Source organism: Chiloscyllium plagiosum, unplaced genomic scaffold (assembly GCF_037043375.1).
Source record: "Chiloscyllium plagiosum isolate Xiang-an unplaced genomic scaffold, Cpla_swu_hap1 HiC_scaffold_21, whole genome shotgun sequence".
Classification (NCBI taxonomy): domain Eukaryota; kingdom Metazoa; phylum Chordata; class Chondrichthyes; order Orectolobiformes; family Hemiscylliidae; genus Chiloscyllium; species Chiloscyllium plagiosum.
Genome location: NW_028270159.1, coordinates 25,972,448 through 25,999,734, shown reverse-complemented (window position 1 = coordinate 25,999,734; position 27,287 = coordinate 25,972,448). Strand labels below are relative to the sequence as shown.

Here is a 27,287-nt window from a genome sequence, read left to right as displayed (position 1 = left end):
AAAGATTACACCTGTTTTAATCATGTCTTCTCATTTCTTATCTTCCAGTGCATCTATGCTGAGCGTATTTAAAGTGTATTTTTAACCACTGTTTGGACCTGGTATGACACATCTTCATTGGAAGGTGATCTTGAACTACACCTTCTGGCTCAAACTCAGGGACATTACCATTGTGCCATAAGATCCTATGCAAGGTGAAACGCAATGTTCGTATTGTGGTCAGAAAGGTGCTTCAATTATTGGCAAGATAACATGCAATTTGCAAATCATAAACACTAACACAATCCACAAAATGGATTACCTTGATAAGTTGATTCACATTTATTTTTCAAATTTCTAACATTCTAAACATGCTTTAACACTTATTGGTCACATATTTCTCAAAAGGTAGTCAAGTTATAGAGTGGAGCAAACAGAAATCTGTAAAGAAGCCATAATGACATTTCACAATTTCCAATACATGGGAAAAAATGTTGTACACCTTTTTAAAAAACAACAAAAGACCTGAAGTTTGATTCTGTTGCCCTGTACTCGATGTAAATAAGCAGAGATCCTTTTATAGCTGAAAGAGAAATGTTTGCTATCAAAAGGTTAAACTGAAGTGACATCATGTCTCCCTGATATATTCAAGGGATCTTGGGAAAAGCTAGAATTTTTTAAAACTGTAAGCTGACCATATTTTGTGGTACAGAACAACCTCGACTATCCAAACAATACAGGTGGGGAGTATTTTGTTTGGATAACGGATAAAGTTTTTACGGGAACCTTGAAATCTTGTTCAGATAACCTAGGTTGTTCTGTAATTAATTTTTTTTGAAGAACCAATCAGCTTCAGTTTACATGTTTAACTATTTCTGACAAAGAAAAGGTAGCTCATTGGTTATATTGTTGCAAGTGGGAACCAGCAGTACTTGATGCAATTTATATCAAGGAACAATGCATCCAGATTGTTTAAAATAAATTGTAATTTTAAGACATAGTATTTCAAGCTCACTGAGCAGCAAATCATCAGCAACATTTTTAACCACAGTTTAAAATGTTTTTCCTGCCTTCATTGATCCTATAATATTCCACAATGCATTGGGGAATGACAAGTTTGCTTGCACCTCAACAACTCGTGACTGTAATAAGTGATGTAATTTTGTGAAACAAATCAAACTATAACAGGAAATGGTTATTCGTGTGTCCGTTTGTTACAAAACAAGAAAACCAAAGTAATAATCAAAATGTGCTGATGCTAGTTTTATACTTGTGTGTGGATTCAGGGGCATATTTTGAAATTACAGAATTTCCTGCTGCTAAGTCATATTTTCTTCATTGAAAAAAATGGAAAACTACTGTATATTCTCAAAATACATGTCACATTAAACAAACTACAGGAATGGAAGTTGAGGGATGAGCGACAATCAATGTGATTTATTTATACTGGGCATTTATAAAATGATCCTTTCAATTTCAAGTAGATAATTAATAGTGAACTAGTATACATGCTGCAATGTTTGTTTAATGAACAAAGTATTCAATTTTTGTTTGAAGTAGATTTCTACCAAATTATAAAAATGTGCTTTACCAAAGTGGTGAAATCCAATTCAATATGTGGTTTTAAAAATGGATTGGATGACTTCTTGCTAGGGTTAAGGACCAGGGGACTAATTTATTAATTTCAAAGGTATTATGGTCAAATGATTTCCTCCTGGGCTGTCAGATTCTTTGAATGCTAGCATGAATAATTTTTTTAAGAGCTTCTGGAAGAAATATACAAATTACTAGATCTTTCTGCTTTTTTTTTGCTAAGGTTGCACACGACTGGTGATGGAGTCTATGAAACACCTTAACCCTCATAATAAAAGAGTGGTCAAATTGTTGAAGTTGTAAGCTGGAAGATGCAGCTTCTTTTCAGATGGGAAGACACTGCAGAACTCATGATATAATATAAAAAAAAACTTTACAATTTCTAAAATATGGTAATTGCACATGAGTTCATATCAATGCATGTGAAAATGCTGTTCTAAATAGTTTTAGTCTGTATACTTAATGTTCTTTGTCAAATAAGTATGCCCAGTGACTTAAGCTGAATTAGATGAGCACCGTTCAACAAAGCACCAGTACCATCAGCCTGTTTGAATATGATACCAACACAACTGTGTTTAAGAGTCAAGATACTAGTTAAAGGTGAAACACGGTAAATCAGTGAGCAGTTGTGCAGAAAGGTTAAGATTGTGAAGAGTTACAATTGGCAAGCTGGTTCAGGGCAGCGATGCTTCATTTGGTGCTGCCCCCAAATTGCTGCGTATGTTGCAGACCATAAGGGGCCATATGAGCATCTTTAAAAAGTGTCAAATTTATTATTGTTGATCATTCACTTATGTGCTGATAATTTCACATTCCTATATATGTAACGCTTCAATTTCAAAACTGAAAATTACTCACTTTTGAGGGTGCAGCTGCAGAATGCTGCATGATTTACTTAAATTATTACAGCTAAATTAGCACATTTATTTTCATTAATAAATGTTGATTCAATTTAAATGAGGTAGCAATATTCAGAGAGCCAAACAAGAAAATGGCAAATATGATCTGTGGCTTCAAAAGTCAAAAATAGTTAATTTCACATAAACTGAAAGGTGTAATAACTGTCATCTCCACCGATAATGCTTAGAGTAGCTAGCGATGGAATGTGTGTAAATAAGGTTAACGGCATTGATTTTTCAATTATAATAGTGGCAAATTCAGCTCATTTAAATTACCATTTAATCACTGACCCTTAAGATGCCTACCAGGGAATATTCCCCCCCCCACCCTTGGAAAATTAGGCTGCAACGTCAGATTTCTAAACAACTGAGCTCTGGCAGAGAATTCTCCCTGTAATGACGAAGTTGTGTTCATTGATTTTTTTGGAAATAGCCAAGAACAATATAATAATTCTACTGTAGGTGCGTGTTCCTCAGATAGCCCTTATTATGTAAATAATCTTTTTACACACACCAACGGTCAACTAATCCAAAAGAATGGAAGTGTTTGTCACAGGATTAACTTTGTAAATTAATACATTTAACCCTGCTCTTTTCATTTATTTAAAAGTAGTGTCTTATAAGCCAAGATCATCTTATGGTCCAGCAATAAATGAAGGTGTACTAAGCATACAATAGCACCAAAAATAGCTCCTTTTCTCAGTCATGTTAAGACAGCATTTACATAGTAAACTGAGTTAGTGTGCTTCAGCCAACACACACAATTAAGTTTCACCAGAATTATGAGTTTAAAACATAATCAGTAGCTATGCAGAATTGTTAAGAAAATGCTGATACATTCAAACAGCAGAGTGCTTAATTAAGATGTCCAAATTTATGTAAACAGCAAAAAAACATTTCCACATTATCCCTTTATGACTTTAAACAACAGGATGTCACGAGGTAGTTTTTCCAAACTGTCATTTGTGTAAATTATGCATCAACTATTACAAGACACATTCCACAATTCAACAAAAACACAATTCACAATAAGCAATATGAAACTGATACTCAGATAATCTGGTACCTTGTGCCATTGACTGGCGCTTTCCAGAGACATTGTGCTTTTCTCATGGACATATTTGGGATATCAGAACATTCTTCTACGTAAGTGTTAAAATTATTTATAAACAATGAAACATCAGGACACTTGTGTAGCATTCTATCACAATCCATTTGTTCAGTTTGTAGTTACATGTTATGTATTATGTTTTGGGTGCCAAAAATGTTTTGCTAAGTAGCACAATAATTTTCAATTCTTTTCATGCTAAATCATATTGATTTTGTAATATTTACATTTTGTTCATATTCTTAGTTAGCTAGTATTATCAAGTTTTTTTAAAAGATAGAAGTCAAAATACAATGTATGATTAGATTGATATTAAGCATGTAAAAAGTACTGTGCATATTATCAAGAACTCCAGTACCAGTGAACTGTTTTAAACAAATATTGTAATAAATTGAAATTCTTTCATTTTGCAAGACTAATGCTGGAGCTTGTATTCATAGAACAGAACATGGAGACAGATCTCTGGTACGGATCCAGCTGATAAGGCTATTGCTACTCCTGACTCATGGTCTTTTGCTCAGTATTTTTGACAGTATTAGTATTTGTACATGAGGTTTAAGATTTTGCAAAATTTATGTTTCAAATATACTGGATTTACAATTACAGATTTAATAGCACTGAGAATACTTCATTAGCAGTTCAAGAAAGCCTACTGCTACTTTCTCAAGGGCAACTAGGGATGGATGATAAATGCTGGCTTGTATAGCATGTACATATGCCAAGAATGGATGAAAAATAGAGCTTCTGCATCAATGGTCCCTTAAAAAAAATACAAAAAAGTTAACTCTTGCATCATATTAAATAGTCATTAGAAAGATTTGCCATGTCTCAGAGTGATAAACCATCAGCTTAATTAGCTTTTGTGCAAAAGTAAAGTGTACCTGGGCATTCACATTACTAAGAATATTTAAAATAATTTTTTGGTATAAATGAAAGAGGAAGCTAAATTTAAATTAATCTGAAACTTGATGGTTTCAGTTTATGATTTGATGTTGAAGAAATATTTTGACAAAAATTAAGGACAACGTGGAAATGGCAAATCTTTGGTGTAATAACACAAAAGATCTTATGGAGTGGTAGAGTAAATGACTATTTATTCTGAAGCAAAAGTCTGAAAAATTGTCATAAATGTGCTTTTATAAATAACATTCAACCTTGACTGCTAATTGTAAGATTTGTACTGCCAAGAATGATAAGAAATAACATTCAGGCTCAAACTAAATGAATATTGCTGATTTTTTAAAAAAATAACTTGCATTTGACTTCTGAGCCCTAAATTTGTCCACAAAAAAAAAAGCTTTCAGCATAAAGTTAGTTTTTCCAGTGGGTCACAAATTTAAATATAGATCCCTGAGCTATAAACTGCATTGCGTGCAAGGCAGTGTTGACCCTTGGAAAAACCCAGACTTTATGTTGCCATATAATGTAGTTGTCATTTAGGATCAAACATCTTCTAGAAACACTACTTGTTTCTTTAGTTTCACTATACACCATCTTTCCCCCCTTCCTGCTCTAGGATACATAGCAGGACTGATTGCCGCTTATCATCCTGAGAAAGAGATACATTTTCACAAACATCTAACTTGAAAATTTAACGCAATTAAAAAAGTAAATAATTAATTTGTGGTTTACTTTCACCCACATTCACAAAAAAACTTGTAAAAGATAATTAAAACAAAGGTAGAAATGAAATTCAAGTTTAAAGAGGGATTCTGCTTTGAAGGTCTGGATTAATGCTATATTTGAAGCAAATTGATTAATATATGGAACTGACAACTAACTGTCATGCCTCTCTATATACATTCCAAAACACATGCACAGTAATGCAAAATTTTAGTTCCGTACACTTGATACCTGTAATGCATTTCAGTTTCTTCATTTTTGCTTGTTAACTTATTGTTTTCTGTGTTTCACATTTACCAAGTAGAGTTTGGAGAATGGTCACAACTAATTGTAATGTTTCTTAGTAAAACAGTTCCGTGTTTGTATTAATACATAAATTAATGCACGAATCTCTTTCATCAATGGCTTTCATGGCACAAATTTATCTGGGAAGGTGGAACAATTTGTCAAAAGAACAGTTCTATGACCATCAGCGATTGCATTCTGCGATTTACCAGAATGTGAGATGTAGAAATGATAAACAGATATTGCAGGTTTTCCCTCTTCTGCTTCAGATGTGGTACCCACTACAACATGTTCCACAATTATCAATTTTAAAGTGTTAAAATTAACCATAAAGTCAAATGCTTAGTTCTCAGTGATACTCATTCATAACATTCTGGTTGAAAAGCAAAAGCTAAAAAATTCTATGATTTGTCTGTATATATTATTTATTCCTCAAATGAAACAGATTCTCCAAATTAAGTAGGTCATAGATTTTTTTGTTTTTAGTGCCAATGTTGCTCTTTACATTGGTTGGCAGTAAAGGGGCTCCATATCATTTAAATATTTGTTGACTGCTCCAAATTTATAGTTCATGAATTAGATCACCAAGCTTTCTAGTTTGGGCTCACAATTATATCTGTATTAACACAGCAGCCTGCTAATTTGGCTCTACACTTAAAATAGTACAACACATTATGATAAAAGGCTATGAATCAACAGAGAAAATCCCATACAAATGTTTCCAATGCAGCTAAGAATTAAAGTCTAACAAAATTGACGTGCCATTCGAGTCAGGGTACAAAGCCAGCGCTCTGCTAAGTACCAGAAAACAACTATCCACTATTTTACTTGGCAAATGTTTCCCACATTTTCATATTTCCAATTTCCCAGCAATGTTCATCTTGCATTTTTTAATGTGTGTAAATAAGCAAAAATGTGAACACTTTTTAAAATCTATGTATAATAATGTAATTTAGACCATCGATTCCCTGAAAAAAATCCAGCCTTCAATTGTTCCCCTCAATTGCAATGTTAAAGAAAAAGATACTTAGTGGTTCAAAATTTCTACTTCTAAAACTAGTTCATCTACTTTCATCATAATACCTGAGTAATTTTCGTATGCAAACAACACATTCACTTTACCCTGTTTTAAAACAAGTCTTAAAAGACTTGGTGGCGAATAAGATGAAGACACCTGCATATAAGAATTCAGGTATGCTTATTTTGAGCACATTATGCCAAAAAGAATTATAGCCATTCTTAAAATAATTGTTAGATTTTTGATTTAGTCATCATCTCCATATCAATGCATGAACATTTTAGACAATTCTTTTGCAAACTGATTACACCGGCAGGAACTTATGCAAAACAAGTCAATACTTTTAAACAATCTTAAATATTCTCCATCAGAAACTAGTCCAGAAATTTGAAACAAAGAACCATTAATCAACCAATTAATCTTTTGCCTTAAAATGAGCATATCTGGAGTCTGACTGCAGGAATGATTGAATTAATGAGATCATAAAGGACAGGGAGCTAAAAGAAGACCTCACATAAAAAGGTTTTCTTGCTTATGATATAGTTAATGAAAAAAATATAAAAACAATTTAGTGGTACAAAAGGCACCTACAAATCTTCCCTGTGAACATTGTGGTAAGACGTGTCATATAGAATTGATTTCACATAGAACTCTATGTAGTAGGTCAAGGTTGGGGGCATGGCAGGGGCTGGTGTTGGTTTCAGTAAACAAGTTCTCTAGCTATTTTAAACAGTTCACTGCACACTAATAAAATCCAAAACTTAACCGACACTTAAAATCCTCATCCACTGCATGTATATAAAATGCACTAAGCAATTTTCTGTTTAATTTGATTAATTAACACATTAATTTTGAAATCACATATCTGTCTGCTATCTCCCAAAATATCATTAATTTGGTGAATGGGCAGCAAAATTTCAGGAAGTACTTAGTTACTTTGTCAGATAACAGGGAACAATCATGTAACTTCAGAGGGAATCCTTCAAAAGAGATAGATCGAGAATGGAATAACTGCAAAAAATGTGCCATCTCAGAGTGTAGCTGTTGCCTATGTACTAATAAAGTTAAATGAGCTACATGTAAGGGAATTAATAGGTAATGGGTGTAGCATCTTTCCACCCTGGAGGCTTCCTGCCTCTATTCCTGATGAAGGGCTTTTGCCTGAAACGTCGATTTTCTTGCTTCTCGGATGCTGCCTGACCTGCTGTGCTTTTCCAGCACCACTCTGATCTAAACAATGGGTGTAGCATGCTGTAGCATTGATGTATCATATTTTCCAAAGTCTAAACTACCCTGAAAAGTGTGTGGGGATAAGAATGGTGAATTGGTGGTGATCTCAAATGTGTGTTACTGAAATGATTTAAATATGTAGCTTACTGAGATGATATTGAATCAAGCCACTGAATTTCAGCTGATTTACCAATATCGACTGACTTCAGTGTGTTTTTGGCTTGTACAAATAATTATACTCTGTTTACTTACAGGCAAAACCCAACTATCCACATTTTGTGGTCAGCAAAGAAAAGGCACTAGCCTCTAACTGTGAAGAAAGGCACCCACAAAGATCAGCTACCTTTCTGTCATAGTTTTCTCTTTGCCAAATGGTAGCTTAAATCTGGGGAATAGCTTGGTGTTCTGCAGCAGTGATGACATCAAGCAGGTAAAGCAGCTAATTTAAGTATTCACACACAGAAAAACAGGAAGTTAAACCAGTTAATATTCAAAATTTTTAATTTAAGTTTTCAGGTATTGAAATAAATATTTATGATTGTTTTAGCTTCTAGCTTAATCCAAAGATAAACAAGCTTTTAAAGAATTTTGTTTTAAGAGATATGGAAATTTTACCAGAGAAATTTGATATTGTATGAATATAAAATTAGTTTTTCAGGGTCAGTGTGAGAGTTAATTATTATTTAAAGATGGTCTAATTAAAAAAAAATTATGCCTCATTCAACAAGGTGCTACTCTTTAAAGGGTTTTTTTTTGAAACAGCAAAACTGACGGTGAGATTGTGAAGGTTCTCATCAATTTAATTGATTGGTATTAAATTCAGATGAAGAGGACCTCAACAGCATACTCTTGGAGAAGCATGGAATCACCGTCAGCAACTTTTGGATTTCCACGTACTTCTGCACATATGCATATTTTAGAACTTGCTGCCAGTAATAATAGCAAACATGAGTAGTTTTGCTGTCATTACTGCTACAGGATCCAAGCCAGTATGCAGCATTGTATTTCAAAACGGGTTAAAAATCACTGGACAGTTTCAGTTTCCTTATATCTAAAACGATTTAGCAGAAGCTACATAAATCATAAGGACATCTTTGTGACAAAATGTTTAGCAAGCTTTTTTAGTTTTATGAAATGAGGTGAGACAGCATGCATCACTTTGAGCACATTGCATTGCATCATTTGGTTGTCAATGCAATTAACAGCACCATTTTGTTTCCAAATGAAAACATTTGCCACACAGTTTTTCCTGAAGACAGTGTCATTTCAACTAGATCCAGGATATTCCACAGTTGGTGTTATTTAATCAGAAAACCATTATGAGTGCAGTCTACTTGATCAATCATAGAATTTTTATATTTAAAACCCAATTTTACTTTGTTAGCAGAGGTAGGTTATTTAAAGACAGCAGCACTCACAAAAGAGTGGTGTTGACGGGGAAGATAAATAGGTGCATGCACCTTGGAAAGCAATGCTGCCTTGTAGTTCAACATTCTAAAATTTGAAATAAAGCATCAAGTCAAATCGCTTTCTTTTAAATGATGCATGTGAGAATAAAATTTTAAAACTCCCATTTAAGTCCTTAAGCTGTTATTCTTAATCAAGGATTTACATACACTATACTACTGGTTGACATTTTAAAAATGCAATGTACAGTGAATGGGAAATATATTTATCGTTTTGAATTTTCAATATCTTTGGCTCTTATTTTAGAAATATACAGCTAAACATCCTGTTGTTGCTGTAGTAATGACCTGCATGGAGAAACTCTAAAAAAACTTAATGACATCATTAATATTCTAGTATTATCATCAGGACATTTTGGTTTACAATAAAGAATATCCAAGATGGCATTGCTTCTTTAAATCATCTACATCATTTCCAACTGTATTGTTAGTTTTAAAAAAGGCTATATAAAGAAAATCAATTACATTTTCCAATTAGAAGTCAACTATGACAGTCTCATCAGTAGGAATATGTGTTTGAAAGTAGCACGGTTAGAGCACCTGGATGCGTTTTATTGCACCATCCACATTTAAATCCTTCTGTAGGATCCCCACTGAGTTTGTGTAAAAAAAAACGACATCCACATAAAAAATATAGAAAGTGTTAAAAATAAAAGCTCTTGCAAATACTGGAAATGAAGAAGCAACTAAAATTTGCAATCGATATGCTTACAATTAGTACCGATTTGTTGCAACAAGGCAGCAGCTTGCCAGAATGGACCACTTTAGTGACAGCCTTAAGGCATTTGAAAATGAAAAGAGAGACACCTAACTAATGTCATCTCATTATTGAGGTAGTCTTAATAAAACATTTTGCTCAGCCCCTCACCCAAAAATATAAAAAAAATTCAACTAGAACTAAAATGGCAATACTGTAACATTAACACCCTACACACCGTAAACTGCAAGGAAAATGCATTAACTGCATTGTACAGAAGCATGTGCACTGTGTTGAAGATCATACATTCAACTCTGTCGTGAAATAAATAGATAAAGTAAAATATAGCTGCTGTCAGAATCACAGGGTTTCACTCTCCACCTGAGGATTTTCCCTGCTCTCCGAATCTTGGCCGACTTTTCCCCTCCAAATTCCTCTCCACCTGAGGCACCAAAGTAAGGCATGGCAAATTCAAAAGCCACTCGTCGATGGCTCATTCTTTACTTGCACTGGCTTTACATGAGTGCAGAACTGCTTTGAAAAGCAAAGGCAGTTGTTCCAAAGGAATATTGACCAGTTTACCTGCAATAAAACAAATGATTCAGTATGAATTAGTTATTTTATGATTCACAAGCAACTGATCTTGTTCAATTATTTATATCACATTAAACCCAATTCATTGCTTATCTCAATTTATTCCAGACAAATAATTGCAACTTTATCATGCTTGGTTCGAGAAGTAACTGTAAGGGCCACTTTATTTTTTTTGGCAAGTGCGAGTTGCATCAAATATTTTACAGAGGTCTTCCCACTGTGAAGCCGAGCGAGATTTCTCACTATAGGTATATCTTACCAAATATGCCTCATTAACTCCATCCCCATGGATCACACACATCTGCTTCCATCTCCACCTTACTATGTGCAGCTCCGAAGACAATTTTCCACTTAGTAGATATCCACCAAAAGACTGGCGTTCCTTGCTTCTATGCTATGACAAGCATTGCAATCTGGTGTCACCCTTCGCCAGCACTGCATGTAGTTCATGGCACATGGGCAGCGCAGCTGGCAGTCACTTACACATGCAATACCTAATCTCTAATCACTGTTAACCACCATGCCACAGACTTTACCTGTCTTGAGATATATCCTGTCTGAAGGCCCTCAGAGAGCACACTATTGTTTGCCGAGTGGTCACCTGCATTTTGTCGTTGTAAAGTTGAGGAAAATCATACACACAAGCATTTGGACAAATATAAACATGAGTTTTTATTGACAGCCAGTAATGTAGGACACAAAAGAAATGCATACAGACTGCAGCTTGCACCCACATATGCTGGCACCTTAACCTCGACAGTTCATGCTGGTCTTCCACAACCAGCTAGCATCTACTGGTCGCAAGCGCTGTTTGCATTGTAGTGCTGAATGCATCCAGAAGGAGTGATTTGGTAGCTCAACATTCTCATCCTTCTCCTCGGACAACTGTTCCCATTCCGCTGACTTCTCGGTATCTGTCACACTGCCTCATGGCTTGCTCCAAGGCCTGTAATGGAAAGCACACCCTTGCCTGCCACCCCAGATGACTCTAATCTGTGGAACAAGACATTTTAGCAGCCCTAACATTTGCTCCACCAATGCCTTGGTTGCAGCATGTACATTGACTTGGTCAAACTGGTTGAGAAGCCAAGACATTACATCCAAAAGGGAATAGCTGCTGCTTCTGATCCCTTTCCCATTGCAGACTAAACCATTCAACTTTCTCCTGCATTCATTTGAGTTATAATCAGTTTCATTCCCCTTGCCTCAGAGGACTCTTGAAAGTACCACAAAAGATGGGCCACTTTTGCCCAGCATGCATCGGATTTTAAATTGCTATTAACTTCTGTACACTGAGATGATAGTGGTAGCTTAGCTAGTATCAATGGCATAGTGCATCCACTTTTGACCACCATTTGATGCAGAGGCATGTTCACTCCAATTATTGCATATTTTTGCAAATGTTTGCACATAGTTTGCTACAGTTTGCAAACTCATGCTTCATTTATTTGCCCTTTCAATGCCTAACTGCCAGCAGATCTGGATCCTACACTTTTGCCTATGAAAGTGACAGTGACTATGCCCATTTGTGGGCATTGCCTGAACCATTTTCCAGTTGCATTGCACATCAAGATAGGGAGCTGTGAGCCATTTCTTGCACTGTGAATATAGGATTGGGTCCTGCCTGGTCGTTGTCATCCCATAAAGCTCCCATGAAGTGGGCAGCACTGTGGCTCAGTGGTTAGCACTGCTGCCTCACAGCGCCAGGACCCAGATTAGAATCCAGCCTCGGGTGATTGTCGGTGTGGAGTTTGCACGTTCTCTCAGTGTCTGTGTGGGTTTCCTCCGGGTGCTCCGGTTTCCTCCCACACTCCAAAAACATGCAGGTTAGGTGAATTGGCCATGTTAAATTGCCCCGTAGGTGTTCAGGGGTGTGCAGGTTAGGTGCATTAGTCAAGGGTAAATATTGGGTAGAGGAATAGGTCTGGGTGGATTACTCTTCAGAGGGCCGGTGTGGACTTGTTGGGTCGAAGGGCCCATTTCCACACTGTAGGGATTCTATTCTATTCTATTCTAACCCTTTACCCTCACGATATCCCAAAAGCCTAATTCCATTCATTCCCCACCCCATCGCACTTCACTTCAGTGCTTATATGTGGCCTGAACCCCAACATTACACTTTAAATGACGCCCACTGTGCCTCTTGATGCTACTGTGCTGTTTGCTAACAATAACTGCCTCTCCACCATTTTGCTCATCATCATTCTTGTTTCCACCTCCACAAAAGCCTCTGCTTTCCCTTCCCCTGCCACAAAACTCACCCCTTCCACCAGCAATCTCCCACTGCCCCTACAGCACCTTTCATCAATGGACAAACATTCAAGGCTGTATTTGCCCTAGAACTCTGACCAACTTCGATGGGCAACCTAGAGTCATGATTGACTAGACTCCATACACCACCTTTCTAATTCCCCTACTGCTGGCCCCAACGATGGAGCTTTACCCATTCCCCAGATAGCAATCTCACAGATCACCTGATAACTGTTTCAACCTGACAACTTATAGCAGCCAAGCCCTCTGGCCTCTGTGCCAAGGCAGACAAGGCAAGGCATAGATGCTGCAAAGTGTGCAGTTGGCATGAAGAGATCAAACTGAGCAGCCCAGCGATGCAGCCTTGTCCAACTGATGAACTGGATGCCTATCTATGGGCACAAAGTGATTCTGCTGTGGCCTTTTAATGCTAGTTGTCACTGCATCTCACAATGCAAGTCTCTGTTTCTATGTGACTGCAAGGGTATCAAGGAGGGATCCATGAAGGCTGTGTGGGATTGCAAAGTGTCAGATACCAATGTCTGTTGACAAGGAGTGGAAGTGATTTTATGCCCATTGATCGTGCTCAGAGGTGCTTTTTGGTGCTAGTCAACATGGTGGCTACTCTTAGCCAGTGAGCTGAAGTTACCAGATACAGAGTCTGATTTCCATATCAAGAATCATCAATATCTACCTTGCTTGGAACATTTGATAAGATAGGATGCCAAATATTACTGAGGTGACATGGGTCAGTCCTAATGAAAGGATCTGACCTGAAATGTCAATCCCCTTGCTCTCCTCATGCTGCTTGACCTGCTGTGCTTTTTCCAGATCCACACTTTATTGGCTCTGACTTTCCAGCATCTGCAGTTCTATCTCCTATTGGTAAGACCTTTAACAAGCTGTAATCCCTTTAATTGGCAACTCACCATGCCTAGCAAGAAAATCACCATGCTGTTTGGTGGAAGTATAAAAAAGATAGGCCTTGATAGAACTCTCATTTGATTCTCCTATAAATCTTGCCAAAGCCCAAGTTGTTCAGATTGCAATAAGATTCCACTCTATATGCTTCACTGGTCATTCTTTTAAACTTCATTAAATGCAAGCCCAAGTTACTCATCTAAGGTCAAAGAAATTCCACCCATAACCAGAATCAACCTATTGGATACTAGCTTTTTGTGACTCATGCATGAGAGTACCCATATCCCTCTCTGCTGCAACTTTCTGCAGTTTTACCTCACTGAAATAATATTCAGTTCTTCTATGCTTCTTACCAAAGTGCATAATCTCACATTTTCCCATATTATACTCTATCTGACAACTGGGGTGCCCACTTACTTAAAACTGTCTAAATTCCTCTATAGACTGTCATCCTCACTACTTTCCACTTTTTTTTGTGTCATCCACAAAGTACATTCACTTCCTTCATCCAAGCCATTAATGTTTGTAAATAATTGTGGCCCAGGCATTGATCCCTATGGCACTCTACTTGTTACAGGCTCTTATTTTGAAAATGCCCTTTTTATCCCAACTCTTGGTCTTCAATTCATTAGCCAATCCTCTATCTATGCTAATATACGAGTTCCAACAACATGAGCTCTTGTTTAATAACCTTATACATAGTAACGCACTGAACGCCTTTTGGAAATTCCAAATAAATTGCATCTACTGGTTCCCCTTTATATAGCCTGCTTATTATCTCCCTAAAAAATTTATCAGGCACGATTTCCTCTTCATGAAAACATGTTGACTCCGTTTGGTTAGATTATGCTATTACATTCTTTATAATCAATTCTAACATTTTCCCAATGACAGATGTTAAACTAACTGGCCTATAGTTATGTGCTTTTTATTTCCTTCTGTTTTTGATAAGGGTACTGCACTGTCAGTTGTTCAATCTTTTGGACTTATCCAGAATTTAAGCATTCTTGGAAGATTCCTACCAGGACCTTCACTATCTCTGTAGCAACCTTATTTAAAAAAAATGACACAAGATAGTCTTCAGCCCCAGTAAGCACTGTTTCTCTAGTCATAGCTATTGTGTTTCTCCACACCATCCAACCACACAGACAGACACATACCTCGATTATATAGTATTTTTGAAATGTTATTTGTGTCCTTGATCATGAAGACTGATCTGTAGTTTTTATACAAGTCCTCGCCATTTTTTTGGTTCTCCGTTATTATTTCACCAGCTTTGTTCTTCAAGGTATGACTGTTCACTTTGGTCGAGCTCTTACTTTATATATATTTAAATAAGCTTACTCTTCATTTTTATATCACTTGCTAGTTTGCACTCTGTTTATTTTCACCTTTTTTGATAATCTTTTGTTGGCTTCTAAAACATTCCCAATCTTCTGATTCATCACTTATATTTGCCAATTTATAAGTTTTTATTTAATTGTATCTTTAACTTCTGTTGTTAACCACAGTTAGTTTAACCCCTTCCCAGAATCCTCCTTTCTCACTCAAACTGCAGGTCATCTTTGCTGTGAGTCATGAACTAGTTCCTCAACCATCTTTTCAGCGAAACATCTTTCAGAGTCCATTCCAGCCAAATCTGCCCTTGTCTCTGTAATTTTATAGAAGCTTAGCAATATGGTTTAACCAATTCAAGTTTCTCACTCTCAAACTAAATTCTACGATATTATTGTCACTGCTCCCTAGAGGATCTTTTACTCAGATAATTAATTATATCTTTGTTATATTATTTATTGTAGAAGGCAGTAGTAGGTGGAAAGTATTCAGCCTGGAGCTTGGTGACCAGTGGTGTTCTGCAGGGTTCGGTTCTGGGACCTCTATTCTTTGTGATTTTTATAAGTGACTAGGATGAGGAAGTGGAAGTGTGGGTTAGTAAATTTGCTGATGACACAAAGATTGGAAGAGTGGTGGATAGTGTGGAGGACTGCTGTAGGTTGCAACAGGACATTGACAGGATGCAGAACTGAGCTGATAGTGGCTGATGGAGTTCAATCTTGAAAAATATGAAGTGATTTGTTTTGGAAGGTCGAATTTGAATGCAGAATACAGGGTTAAAGACAAGATTCATGGCAATGTGGAGGAACAGAGGGATCTTGGGATCCATGTCCACAGATCCCTCAAAGTTGCCACCCAAGTTAATAGAGTTAAGGTCATTGGCTTTCATTAGCAGGGGGGTCATGTTTAAGAGCTGCGAGGTAATGCTGCACCTCTATAAAGCCCTGGTTAGATCACACTTGGAATATTGTGTTTAGTCTGGTCGCCTCATTATAGAAAGGATATGGAAGCTTTCCAGAGGGTGCAGAGGAGATCTACTAGGATGCTGTCTGGACTGCAGTGCATGTCTTATGAAGACAGGTTGAGGGAGCTAGGGCTTTTCTCATTGGAACAAAGGAGGATGAGAGGTGACTTGATAGAGGCACACAAGATGATGAGAGGCATAGAGAGAGTGAGGACTTTTTCCCAGGAAATGGCGATCATGATGGGGCATAATTTTAAAGTGATTGGAGGAAGGTTTAGGGGAGATGTCAGAGGTAGGTTCTTTAAACAGAGAGTGGTGGGTGCATGAAATGTACCATCAGCAGTGGTAGTTAAGTCAGATACATTAGGGACATTTAGGCGATCAGTGGATAGGCACATGGAAGATAGTACAATGAAGGACATGTCGATTAGTTTGATCTGAGTGTAGGATAAAAGGTCGGCACAACATCGTGGGCCGAAAGGCCTGTACTGTGCTGTACTGTTCTATGTTCTATCTGCCTCATTACACATTACCAGATCCAAAACAGGCCGACTTCTCGCTGAATCTATAACATATCGTTCTAGGAAACTGTCCTCAATACACTCTTTTATTCTTCCTCATGGCTATCTTTGCCATCTCGATCTTCCCAATTTATATTAAGATTAAAGCCATCCATGAGTAATGTACTGTCTTTCTTACATGCTTTTATTGTCCCAATTTATTCTCTGTCCTATGGTCAGCTACAGTTAGATGGCATTTAATCAACAGCTCCAGTGTCTTGCCCTTTTTAAAAATTTTTTTCTTACAGATGACATCAGCCAAACTAACTGTAACAATAGACAGGGAGCATTTTCTGACAACATCTTGTCCTATTAATAAAGAAAGAAACAACTGGCCCTTAACATAGTTAGATATCCTATCAGAAACAAAAACAGAAGTTGCTGGAAAAATTCAGCAGATCTAGCAGCATCTGAGAAGAGAAATCAGAGTTAAATATGTTCAGGTCCAGTGACCCTTCCAGACCCGAAACTTTAACCGATTTCTCTTCACAGATACTGCCAGATCTGCTGAGCTTTTCCAGCAACTTCTGTTTTTGTTTCTAATTTACAGCATTCACAGTTCTTTCAGTTTTTAAGTTAGATATCCTATGTTGCTTAGCTTAGTAAAACTGTAGACATCAGCTGGCTCTATGGCTTTAGCAACATTGTAAACAGTTAGACATGTTCTTGCACTGATTTTATAGTGACCAATTTAGCTCTTGGTTCCAATTAGTGCCTTTGGTTTGATTCTCTAATTAACGTGAATTAAGTTAGCCAAATCTGTGTGGATTAGTACACTGAAATAAAATAGCTAAAGGCCATGAATGAGTTCACAACTTGCATGCTGATTCGTAACAAATTCATTCTGATCAAGCCTTGACAGCTACCATTAGATAAACAGCTTTTGGTCACAGCAGGAATGATCATTTTCTAAAAATGCATAACTCGGTGATCAGCTGAGATTTTAGTCTCCCTGGTAGCTATTTCAAACCAAACTGACAGTTGGGAAACTGCTGAATGGAGTCAGTACTGGTTTTATAACCTACCTGACTTTACTCTCCACTGCAGTGAGTGGAGTATAATATTGAGAAGGTATAATGAGATACCATTGTTAAAACTGCTCCCCTGTTCTCTGATGGCAGACTCTAGCAACTTGCCCACAATTTCTATTAAACTGACAAGTAACTTTTGTCTCCTTCGCTCCCTTCTTAAATAATGGTGCAATATTTCCAATTTTCCAAACCAATGACACTTCCTGAATCTAATCAGTTTCATAAAATTGAGAGCAATGCATTTGAAATTTAAAAAAATCCTTGGGTACTGGCCACTAGCCCTCTGTCTATGCCAAGTTACATTATTTCTTCTTTACTGTATTTCTACTTGCATTTAATTCATTAACTTCATCCCCTTAGCTTTTTATTAAGATCCCTAGTTTTGCTCGCATTTTCTTCTCCTCTTGTCTTCAAACTACCCTTTTCACAAGTCTTCTGTTTGCTTCATATCTATTATACTCACCTTCTAATAAACTATATTTTGTTCTTCTAATATTATATTTATTGCTTCTACAACTGCCATTAATTTTGTTAGGAAGATCAACACAAGCAGAAAAGAGGGATTCTCATTCCATACACAATGATTTTTCTTGTTGTACAATAATAAATCAAGTCTAGCCAATTTAGGTTTAAAATATTGTATTTTACATTACCTGCGATGTAGCGTATCTCTGGCAGGCACATCATAAGTTCGGGGAAACGATTGGTCTGGTGTGGATACTTGAATTCAGTGTAATCCTGGCACACATACCAGTATCGCTTATTCAACTGCTCCAATTGAGACACATTGGTCAGACCCCCGATATCTGCACAAAAATTTCCAAATGGCCATTTGATTAGCAATTCTAGCACAAATATAATTGAAACGAAATTACTTAGTTGCCTGCATTACTTTTGACTTCATATTGTTAATAATCTATGTTATCGCTTTCAGGAATTTAAGTAAAAACTTATTTTTTGAAGCCAAGTAGCAATACTGTCTCATAGAATTTTGATGTGAAAACCAATCTTTTCTTAATTGTTCACTTTGAGGAACAGATTCGTGTTTATACTGGTTTCAGATACAGGCAGCCCTTCAGGTACCTTGATGGTCATTCTTCCCTAAATGGTCATTCTTTATACAAGCGCAGGTAAAGATGGGCAAGCTAATCAATCACTCAAAGCTGATCCGGTCCTCACTCTGTACTGATTCTTTTCTAGCAGGAACTAAGGGCAGTGATTAATACTGGGAACTTTGCTCATTATTTCTCTTCTTTATGGGGGAATACTGAAGCAATTGTAATGTGCAACCATTATCTGGATTTTATTCACCTAATGGAACAGATCAGATAGTTCTATATAGGGTTAAGAATAGGTACCAAATGCAACTTTGTTTTCTCTTTGCTTTTAGGATATATACTATATACTCTTTGTCAATTTTAAAAAATGTTTTAAAAAGCTTCATAGCAGTTACCACAACTTACACAGATTTGATCTATGCATTTCTGAGTACTATGTTATCCGGCTAAACTAAATTGTGATCTGAATTTAACTGGGCTTTTAGGAATGTACAAAAGACATAGAAAAGCTAGAAAGCTGGCAAGAGACCCACCTATCCCAAGTTTAACTGAGCAACTGAATTGGCCGGTTTAGGGTTCTTTCCAACTCAGCTGGTATTTTAATAATAATGAAATGGGGAGACTGTCAGATAAACACTAGAATCCTCTCAATAGGCTGGGGAGGGATGAAACCCATTTAACGCATCGAGCAGCCCCAATGGTAATGGCGTGATTTGACTGGGGCCCTCAGACTGCAACTCTCTTAAGGAATGTACCATGCATTGATGGGTTTACAGCTTCCAGGTGCAGCCCTAAACATGACACAAACTAGTGGTGTCACTGTTGAGCTACAAGCTCATCCTAGTGAGTTTGTCCCCACTTTCAGCAGCAGGGGTAGGGTCTTTAACATTTGCAAAAAAATTGCAGCCTAAATGACTTTGGAAGTTAACCAAAATTTTAAAAAGTCAATGCAGACTTAAGGAAGGCAAACAGTTAAAAAGATTGACACTATTGTAAATTTCAAGTAATTTAGCAATAACCTGTTACTTTATAACCCAAATTGCCAAACACAGACACAAGTAATGTGCACTGTGAATTCTGGTTATGCCAAGATTAGACATCAGATTAGGATCAGTGAGACATTGAATTTATAGGAACCATTACTCTCAACTTTAATGTCTTTCCTAGTAAATTCATAAAAAGAGAAACACTGATTAAAAATAAAAGTACCAAATCTTATTTGCATAATTATGTAATATTTAGTACTTTTCTGAAACGCTATTACTAAGAAATAACTAATCTCTAAGTGAACAATATTAACCAAGATTGTTAAGCAACCTTTAAGATAATAACACTAAGGTTAACAATTCTATTTAATGAATAAATAAGTGATTAACTAAGTATGCATGGCTTGTTAATAATGATTATTATCGCCAATTTGAAGCCAACAAAAAGTTTATTATTGTTTTAGAAGGATAAGTACACAAGACTAATGGCATCTTTTGGTAGCTTTCAGCTGCAGAAAATTGTAATAAAGAAAAAAAGTCTCAAAAGAGAAGGAAATCTTGCTTTGAAGTATAAAAAACACAAAAACAAGAACCCGACAGATCTTTTCCATGGTTCCATTTTAAAACTAAAATTAATGTTAAGTTAGTTCCTCAGCAAAGACCAGATAATCAAGACTTGGATTAATTCTTGTATGTATTGCTCAGTATCTTTCATACTGCTAACAGCTACTAAGTCAGTCAAAGATATTTTTGCAGTCACTTGGTGAATGCCTCCTCAAAAATAGCAAAACTTACTAATATTCTATTCATATGTCTCAATATGCATGAAATGAGATTTTGGGATAAAAGCATAAGTTTTTTAGTACATATTTTTATCACATGTTGGTGCAAAGTGTGCCATAAGGATATTATATATGATTATGAAGTAAATTTACCCTAAATTACCCTCATATGCAAAAATTGTTCCTGTAATTGCTCAACTTTAATATCAATGCCATTAAGTTATGCATAAGCCACCTGTTTTGAAAACTGGAATGTCTCAGCCATGACCTTTTATCCAGAGTACAACTCATGTGTGGTCTACTGATATTTGGGTTGCGATTGTCATAGGGACTTCAGTTCACAAGGGGTCATGATCATCACCAGTGATTTAAAAGTACTCCTTACTTCCATGCCAGTATAATTATAACTGACTAGCAAGCAGTTCAAAGATAATGACCACATCAGGATACAAATAAACATCTGCCTTTTCAGGCTGTACAGCAAATTAAATTCATTTATCGCACTATTTACAATCGGTTAATCTATTCGTAGAATTGAATATGAATAGATTTTCTTATAATGGATATCTGCCCACAGGATAGATGGATGTTAGATATTACTAGATGGCAAAACCAAACTTATCCTGCATTATATTTTCCAGCATCAACTGCTTACAATTCAACTCAGAATATAAATTATAACCAAGCTAATAACAGCTAAGTATTAGGAATGAACAAGATAAAATGACCTTTACTTCTAGGAAGCACATGGCAACAAATTTGGCTGGAAATTTAATTTGGTATAAACCTCAGCAAAGGTTGAAAAGAAGGAACAGAATATTTTATTCAATAATGTAACATTATGTTTGCGAATTTTTAAATCTTAGAACAATTCCTTAATGACAAACAAAGCTATATTCAAAAATTAGATCATTGCCAAAACAACTTTGTATGAACAACAGAAATGCTTAAAATACATTGACAGAATGCAAAGGAAAAGTAGATTAAACATAAGTCCAGTAAAATTGCAGTAAGTTGAATCACAGGGAGCCTGCCCACAAATCAAGTAGATCTTCATGTTAGTGAGGAAGCCTCTATGTAACCTGCTTTACGTCAAGAAAAATAAGAGCACAGTTGGCACAGTAAATACGAAAAAATGTCTTTATTTTTCAATTTGTCTACACCTTACTATGGCCTGACCTTCCAAGTAAAGGGCATTAAAAATGTTAGCTCTGAAAAAAACTAATCTTTTTTATACATAGCATGTTGTATTTTGAGAAATCCTCCATCTGGAGGAAGACGTTAGAACAGTTCAGCTTCATCTGTATTAAAAACTTATCGTGGTACCCTCTTGTTGTAGAAGAAGGAACTGAGGTCATTGCTGCCAAGATTGTAGATGACAAAAATAGATGGAAAGGCCGGTGTTAAGGAAGAGGGGAGGCTGGAGAAGGACTTGGACAGGTTGGTAGAATGGGCAAAGTAGTATCAGATGGAATACAATGTGGAAAAATGTGAGGTTATGCACTTTGATAGGAAGAGTAGAGACATTGCCTATATTCTAAATGGGGAAAAGCTTCAGAAACCTGAAGCACAAAGCGACTTAGGAGTGCTCCTTCAGGATTTTCATAAAGCTAATATGCAGGTTCAGTTGACAGTTAAGAAATTAGTATTCATTCCAAGAGGGCTTTAATACCAGAGTAGAGATGTACCATTGAGGTCGTATAAGGCTCTGGACAGACAGTATTTGGAATGTTGAGTGTGTTTGGACCCCATATCCAAAGGAATGATGTGCTGGCATTGGAGAAGATCCAGATGAACTTGACAAGAATGTTGAGGGATGAAAGGCTTATCATATGAGGAGTCATGAAGAACTTTAGGTCTGTACTCAGTGGCGTTTAAAAGGCTGGAGGTGGGTATCTGTTTAAAACTTACAGCCTGAGTAGAGTGCATGTGGAGAAGATGTTTCCATAGTCAGAGAGAACAGCACCCAAGAGCACAGCCTCAGACTGAAGAGGTGATTCTTTACAACTGAAATGAGGTGGAATTTCTTCTGCCAGAGGGTGGTGAATCTGTAACTCATTCCCACACAAGGCTGTGAAGGCCAAGTCACTGAGTGCATTTAAGACAGAGATAAATAAGTTCTTGATGAATAAGGGGATCAGTGATTACTAGGAGAAGGCAGGAGAATCCAGTTAAGAAACAGATCAACAATGGTTGAATGATGGAGCAGACCCAATGAGTCAAATGGCCTAATTCTTCTTGTACATTTTATGGGTGAGACCACTTTGTAGCCACTGCTGCAGTTTTGCTTATGACAACATGCTCTAGCATGGTCTAACACTGCTTTGATAGGTTGACAGAGTCATTATTCAAGAATGAACAAGTTCTACTAATCTTTAAATACCAGTCCAGAACTTTGGCTCATCATGGGCAGCCTACTATTGGATTTCTTATTTTGCTGATGGGAATGGCTGTCAATTTCTCCACAACTGGAGTTTTACTTTATTTAAATTTGACTCATCATGATTTTGTTGTGCGAGTAATATTAAAGCACTCTAAGGAGAAAATCATGCAACTTTTAAACTTCTCAATTTTTTCAATTGCTGGAGGCATTAATGTAGAATTACTGCCATTTGGCAAGTTTATTGTAACTTTTTCAATTTGCGTTACATTGAATGATATGTTTTAACTTATTACAATGTCAGATACAGTTGACTATTCAACTTCCACTCCAAAATAGATACCAATAGCACAGCTACAATTACAGTTTAATCAAAAAAATTGATTAGATCTCCTGTGCATGAACACTAAACAGATTAATTACAGATACCATCTAAGAAAGTAGAATTAGATGAACCCACTGCATCCCAAAAATACTACAACACTAGGCATATCCTTAGGATAAAGTAAAATAATGCAGATGCTGGAAATCTGAAATAAATGAGGAAAAGTCATAATCTCAGATGGCAGCTGTTTCTCACATCACAGATGCTTCCTGACTTTCTGTATGTTTACAGCATTTCCTGTATGATATTAATATGGAATCCAGATACCGATAGTAGTGGTCAGGTCTTTAAAACAGGGCTTTAAATACATTTTTACAAGTCAAGGAAGGATCGGAGACAACAAAAGCATTTTCTTGTTGCAGCTCATTTGCTGGGGTCGAGTTGCTACAAGTCCTTTTTGTAGTCAACTAAGTGCATAACAAATATGCAGTTATCAACCAAAGGCCTGTGAATTAATCAGGAAGAACAGTGAAATTACAGGCAAATTCTTTTCCTTTGATTCATGCTCACATTCCTAATAGGAGAAACCATTAAAATTCACAGATAGTGGGGACACAAACAGAACTGGGCTTTCATTTTCTTTGAAACACTAAATATATTACCTTTTTTTCCTAATCAACAGTCAAAATTCAGCTTTGCAGATTCTATACTTAATTTAAAAAAAAAATTGTTGAACCAATGCTCATTTTGAAGGAGATGCTGGCTGAGAAATTGCAAGCTTGATCTCCCTGATTTTCTGACCAATATTCTTCACCAGGAGGGTTTCATTAGGCAACACCAGTATCCCAAGCTAGAAAAACAGGGGAGTCAACTTTAGTTGCTGCTGCTCATGAGAAACGGAAAGCAGCAGATTTTGAAACTGGCAGCCAAAGTCCACTGAAATCTTGTTTCCACTATCGACTGGTAGTTAAAACTGGCTCCACTATATTTAGGGCTTACAGAAGTTTAAAATTTAAGAATCGGAAAGAAAAACAAAGCTTGAAAGGTCACCAGAAATAGTATCACAGAAAATCATTATACCTTGATTCAGAAAGTTGATGGCTTTCATGCACACATACTCCTCATTGCTGACCTTCAGTTGTTGAAACTTTCTAAAGAGGTAGATTAGTCGTTCCATGACTTCCATTCCCTCCTCACTGAATCTAAAGGAGCAAAATCATAATTTCAGTGAAGTATTACATAACCCATGACATGAAATGAGATTTTGCACAAATGAATTGAATTTTATAATGAGTATGTTTTGTACTCATATACCCATTTAACCGGTCTGAGTTACATCCCCTCTCAAGATTACTATTAAAAACTGCATTTTAGCAGAGATAATGATCCAATTCGAGGGCAAGACACTTGCCTGACATGAAACCCAGCCGTTATACAATTGGTAGTAGGTGCCAAATCAGGGCAATGGCAACATGTTCCATGCCTTAAAATTTTAAAACATCTGTCATGGAGGGGGTTAACAAAAGCAATTAAAATAGTGAGGTGCACTAATCTTATTTTTTAAATCTAGCTTATTACGGCTAAATGGAGGGTCGTCAATACCCATTAGGTTTGTTTAAAGTGACGTGGTGCTACATGTAGTAGTTGAATCAGAACTGGACTTTTGCATTAAGTTTGACTTTACAAGTACAGGTAAGTATCCCTTTATCCAAAATGCTCAGGACCAGCTGCTTTGTGGAAATCAGAATTTTGCGGCTGTTGGAACTAATGTAGCGCCCTCTATAGGGTGCAGGGCAGCAACCCGTAATCAAACTAAATACTGTACTGCAGCAAAAATGCATGAATACTCACACTGAGCGGGATAAATAAAGTTTAGAAATACTACCACACATTTATAGTGTACTGATAAATGAAATACATCGATCATAAATATTCAACAACATTTTATTTCCATTTTAAAAAATTCCAAGAAAAACATTCAGGGAAACTGAAATATATACAGCTTCAGCACTATGGCAGGCAGCTGTTTTAAAGGCTTCTTCAAGTGTCATCTGTCTGGTTTAGATGGAGAGGAATTTTTTAAGTGTGTACAAGACATTTTTCTGATTCAGTAGGTGGATGTACCTACTAGAGAAGGTGCAAAACTTGACCTACACTTGGGAAACAAGGCAGAACAGGTGACTGAGGTGTCAGTGGGGGAGCACTTTGGGGCCAGCGCCCATAATTCTATTAGATTTAAAATAGTGATGGAGAAGGATAGACCAGATCTGAAAGTTGAAGTTCTAAATTGGAGAAAGACCAATTTTGACGGTATTAGGCAAGAAATTTTAAAAGCTGATTGGGGGCAGATGTTTGCAGGTAAAGGGACGGCTGGAAAATGGGAAGCCTTCAGAAATGAGATAACAAGAATTCTGAGAAAGTATATTCCTGTTAGGGTGAAAGGAAAGACTGGTAGGTATAGGGAGTGCTGGATGAAGAAAGGAATTGAAGGTTTGGTTAAGAAAAAGAAGGAAGCATATGTAAGGTATAGACAGGATAGATCGAGTGAATCCTTAGAAGAGTAAAAGGCAGTAGGAGTATACTTAAGAAGGAAATCAGGAGGGCAAAAAGGGGATGTGAAATAGTTTTGGCAAATAGAGTTAAGGAGAATCCAAAGGGTTTTACAAATATGTTAAGGACAAAAGAGTAACTAGGGAGAAAATAGGGCCCCTCAAAGATCAGCAAGGCAGCCTTTGTGTGGAGCCACAGAAAATGGGGGAGATACTAAACAGGTATTTTGCATCAGCATTTACTGTGGAAAAGGATATGGAAGATATAGAAAGTAGCGAAATAGATGGTGACACCTTGCAAAATGTCCATATTACAGAGGAGGAAGTGCTGGATGTCTTGAAATGCATAAAAGGTGAATAAATCCCCAGGACCTGATCAGGTATACCCTAGAACGCTGTGGGAAGCTAGAGAAGTGATTGCTGGGCCGCTTGCTGAGATATTTATATCATCGATAGTCACAGGTGAGGTGCCGGAAGACTGGAGTTGGTTAACGTCGTGCCACTGTTTAAGGGTGGTAAAGACAAGCCAGGGAACTATAGACCAGTGAGCCTGACGTCGGTGGTGGGCAAGTTGTTGGAGGGAATCCTGAGGGACAGTTTGTACATGTGTTTGAAAAGGCAAGAACTGATTAGGGATAGTCAACATGGCTTTGTGCGTGGGAAATCATGTCTCACAAACTTGATTGAGTTTTTTGAAGAAGTAACAAAAAGGATTAATGAGGGCAGAGCAGTAGATGTGAGCTATATGGACTTCAGTAAGGCGTTCGACAAGGTTCCCCATGGAAGACTGGTTAGCAAGGTTAGATCTCACTGAATCAAGGGAGAACTAGCCATTTGGATACAGAACTGGCTCAAAAGGTAAAAGTCAGACGGTGGTGGAGGGTTGTTTTTCAGACTGGAGACCTGTGAACAGTGGAGTGCCACAAGGATTGGTGCTGGGTCTTCTATTTTTTGTCATTTGTATAAATGATTTGGATGCGAGCATAAGAGGTACAGTTAGTAAGTTTGCACATAACACCAAAATTGGAGGTGTAGTGGACAGTGAAGAAGATTACCTCAGATTACAATGGGATCTTGATCAGATGGGCCAATGGGCCGAGAAATGGCAGATGGAGTTTAATTCAGATAAATGCGAGGTGCTGCATTTTGGGAAAGCAAATTTTAGCAGGACTTATACACTTAATGGTAAGGTCCTAGGGAGTGTTGCTGAACAAAGAGACCTTGGAGTGCAGGTTCATAGCTCCTTGAAAGTGAATTCGCAGGTAGATAGGATAGTGAAGACAGCGTTTGGTATGCTTTCCTTTATTGGTCAGAGTATTGAGTACAGGAGTTGAGACGTAATGTTGGTTAGGCCACTGTTGGAATATTGCGTGCAATTCTGGTCTCCTTCCTATTGGAAAGATGTTGTGAAACTCGAAAGGGTTCAGAAAAGATTTATAAGGATGTTGCCGGGGTTGGAGGATTTGAGCTGTAGGGAGAGGCTGAACAGGCTGGGGCTGTTTTCCGTGGAGCGTCAGAAGCTGAGGGGTAACCTTATAGAACTTTACAAAATTATGAAGGGCATGGATAGGATAAATAGACAAAGTCTTTTTCCTGGGGTGGGGGAGTCCAGAACTAGAGGGCATAGGTTTAGGTGTGAGGAAAAGATATAAAA

At 37.0% G+C, this 27,287-nt stretch overlaps 1 protein-coding gene across 7 annotated transcripts in view; it reads right to left on the bottom strand.

Annotated features, from left to right (window-relative positions):
- Positions 1-297: 297 nt before the first annotated feature.
- LOC122564841 (nuclear receptor subfamily 6 group A member 1) overlaps positions 298-27,287 on the bottom strand; it is a 426,486-nt gene continuing 399,496 nt past the window's right edge. For all 7 annotated transcript variants that reach the window (XM_043720165.2, XM_087998432.1, XM_043720172.2 and 4 more), the window contains 3 exons: positions 24,165-24,286; positions 18,207-18,359; positions 298-10,480 (listed from right to left, as the gene is read on the bottom strand). In XM_043720165.2, coding sequence (XP_043576100.1) covers positions 10,392-10,480; positions 18,207-18,359; positions 24,165-24,286 — 364 coding nt within the window. In that variant the 3' untranslated portion in view covers positions 298-10,391. The remainder of the gene's footprint in view (positions 10,481-18,206; positions 18,360-24,164; positions 24,287-27,287) is intronic.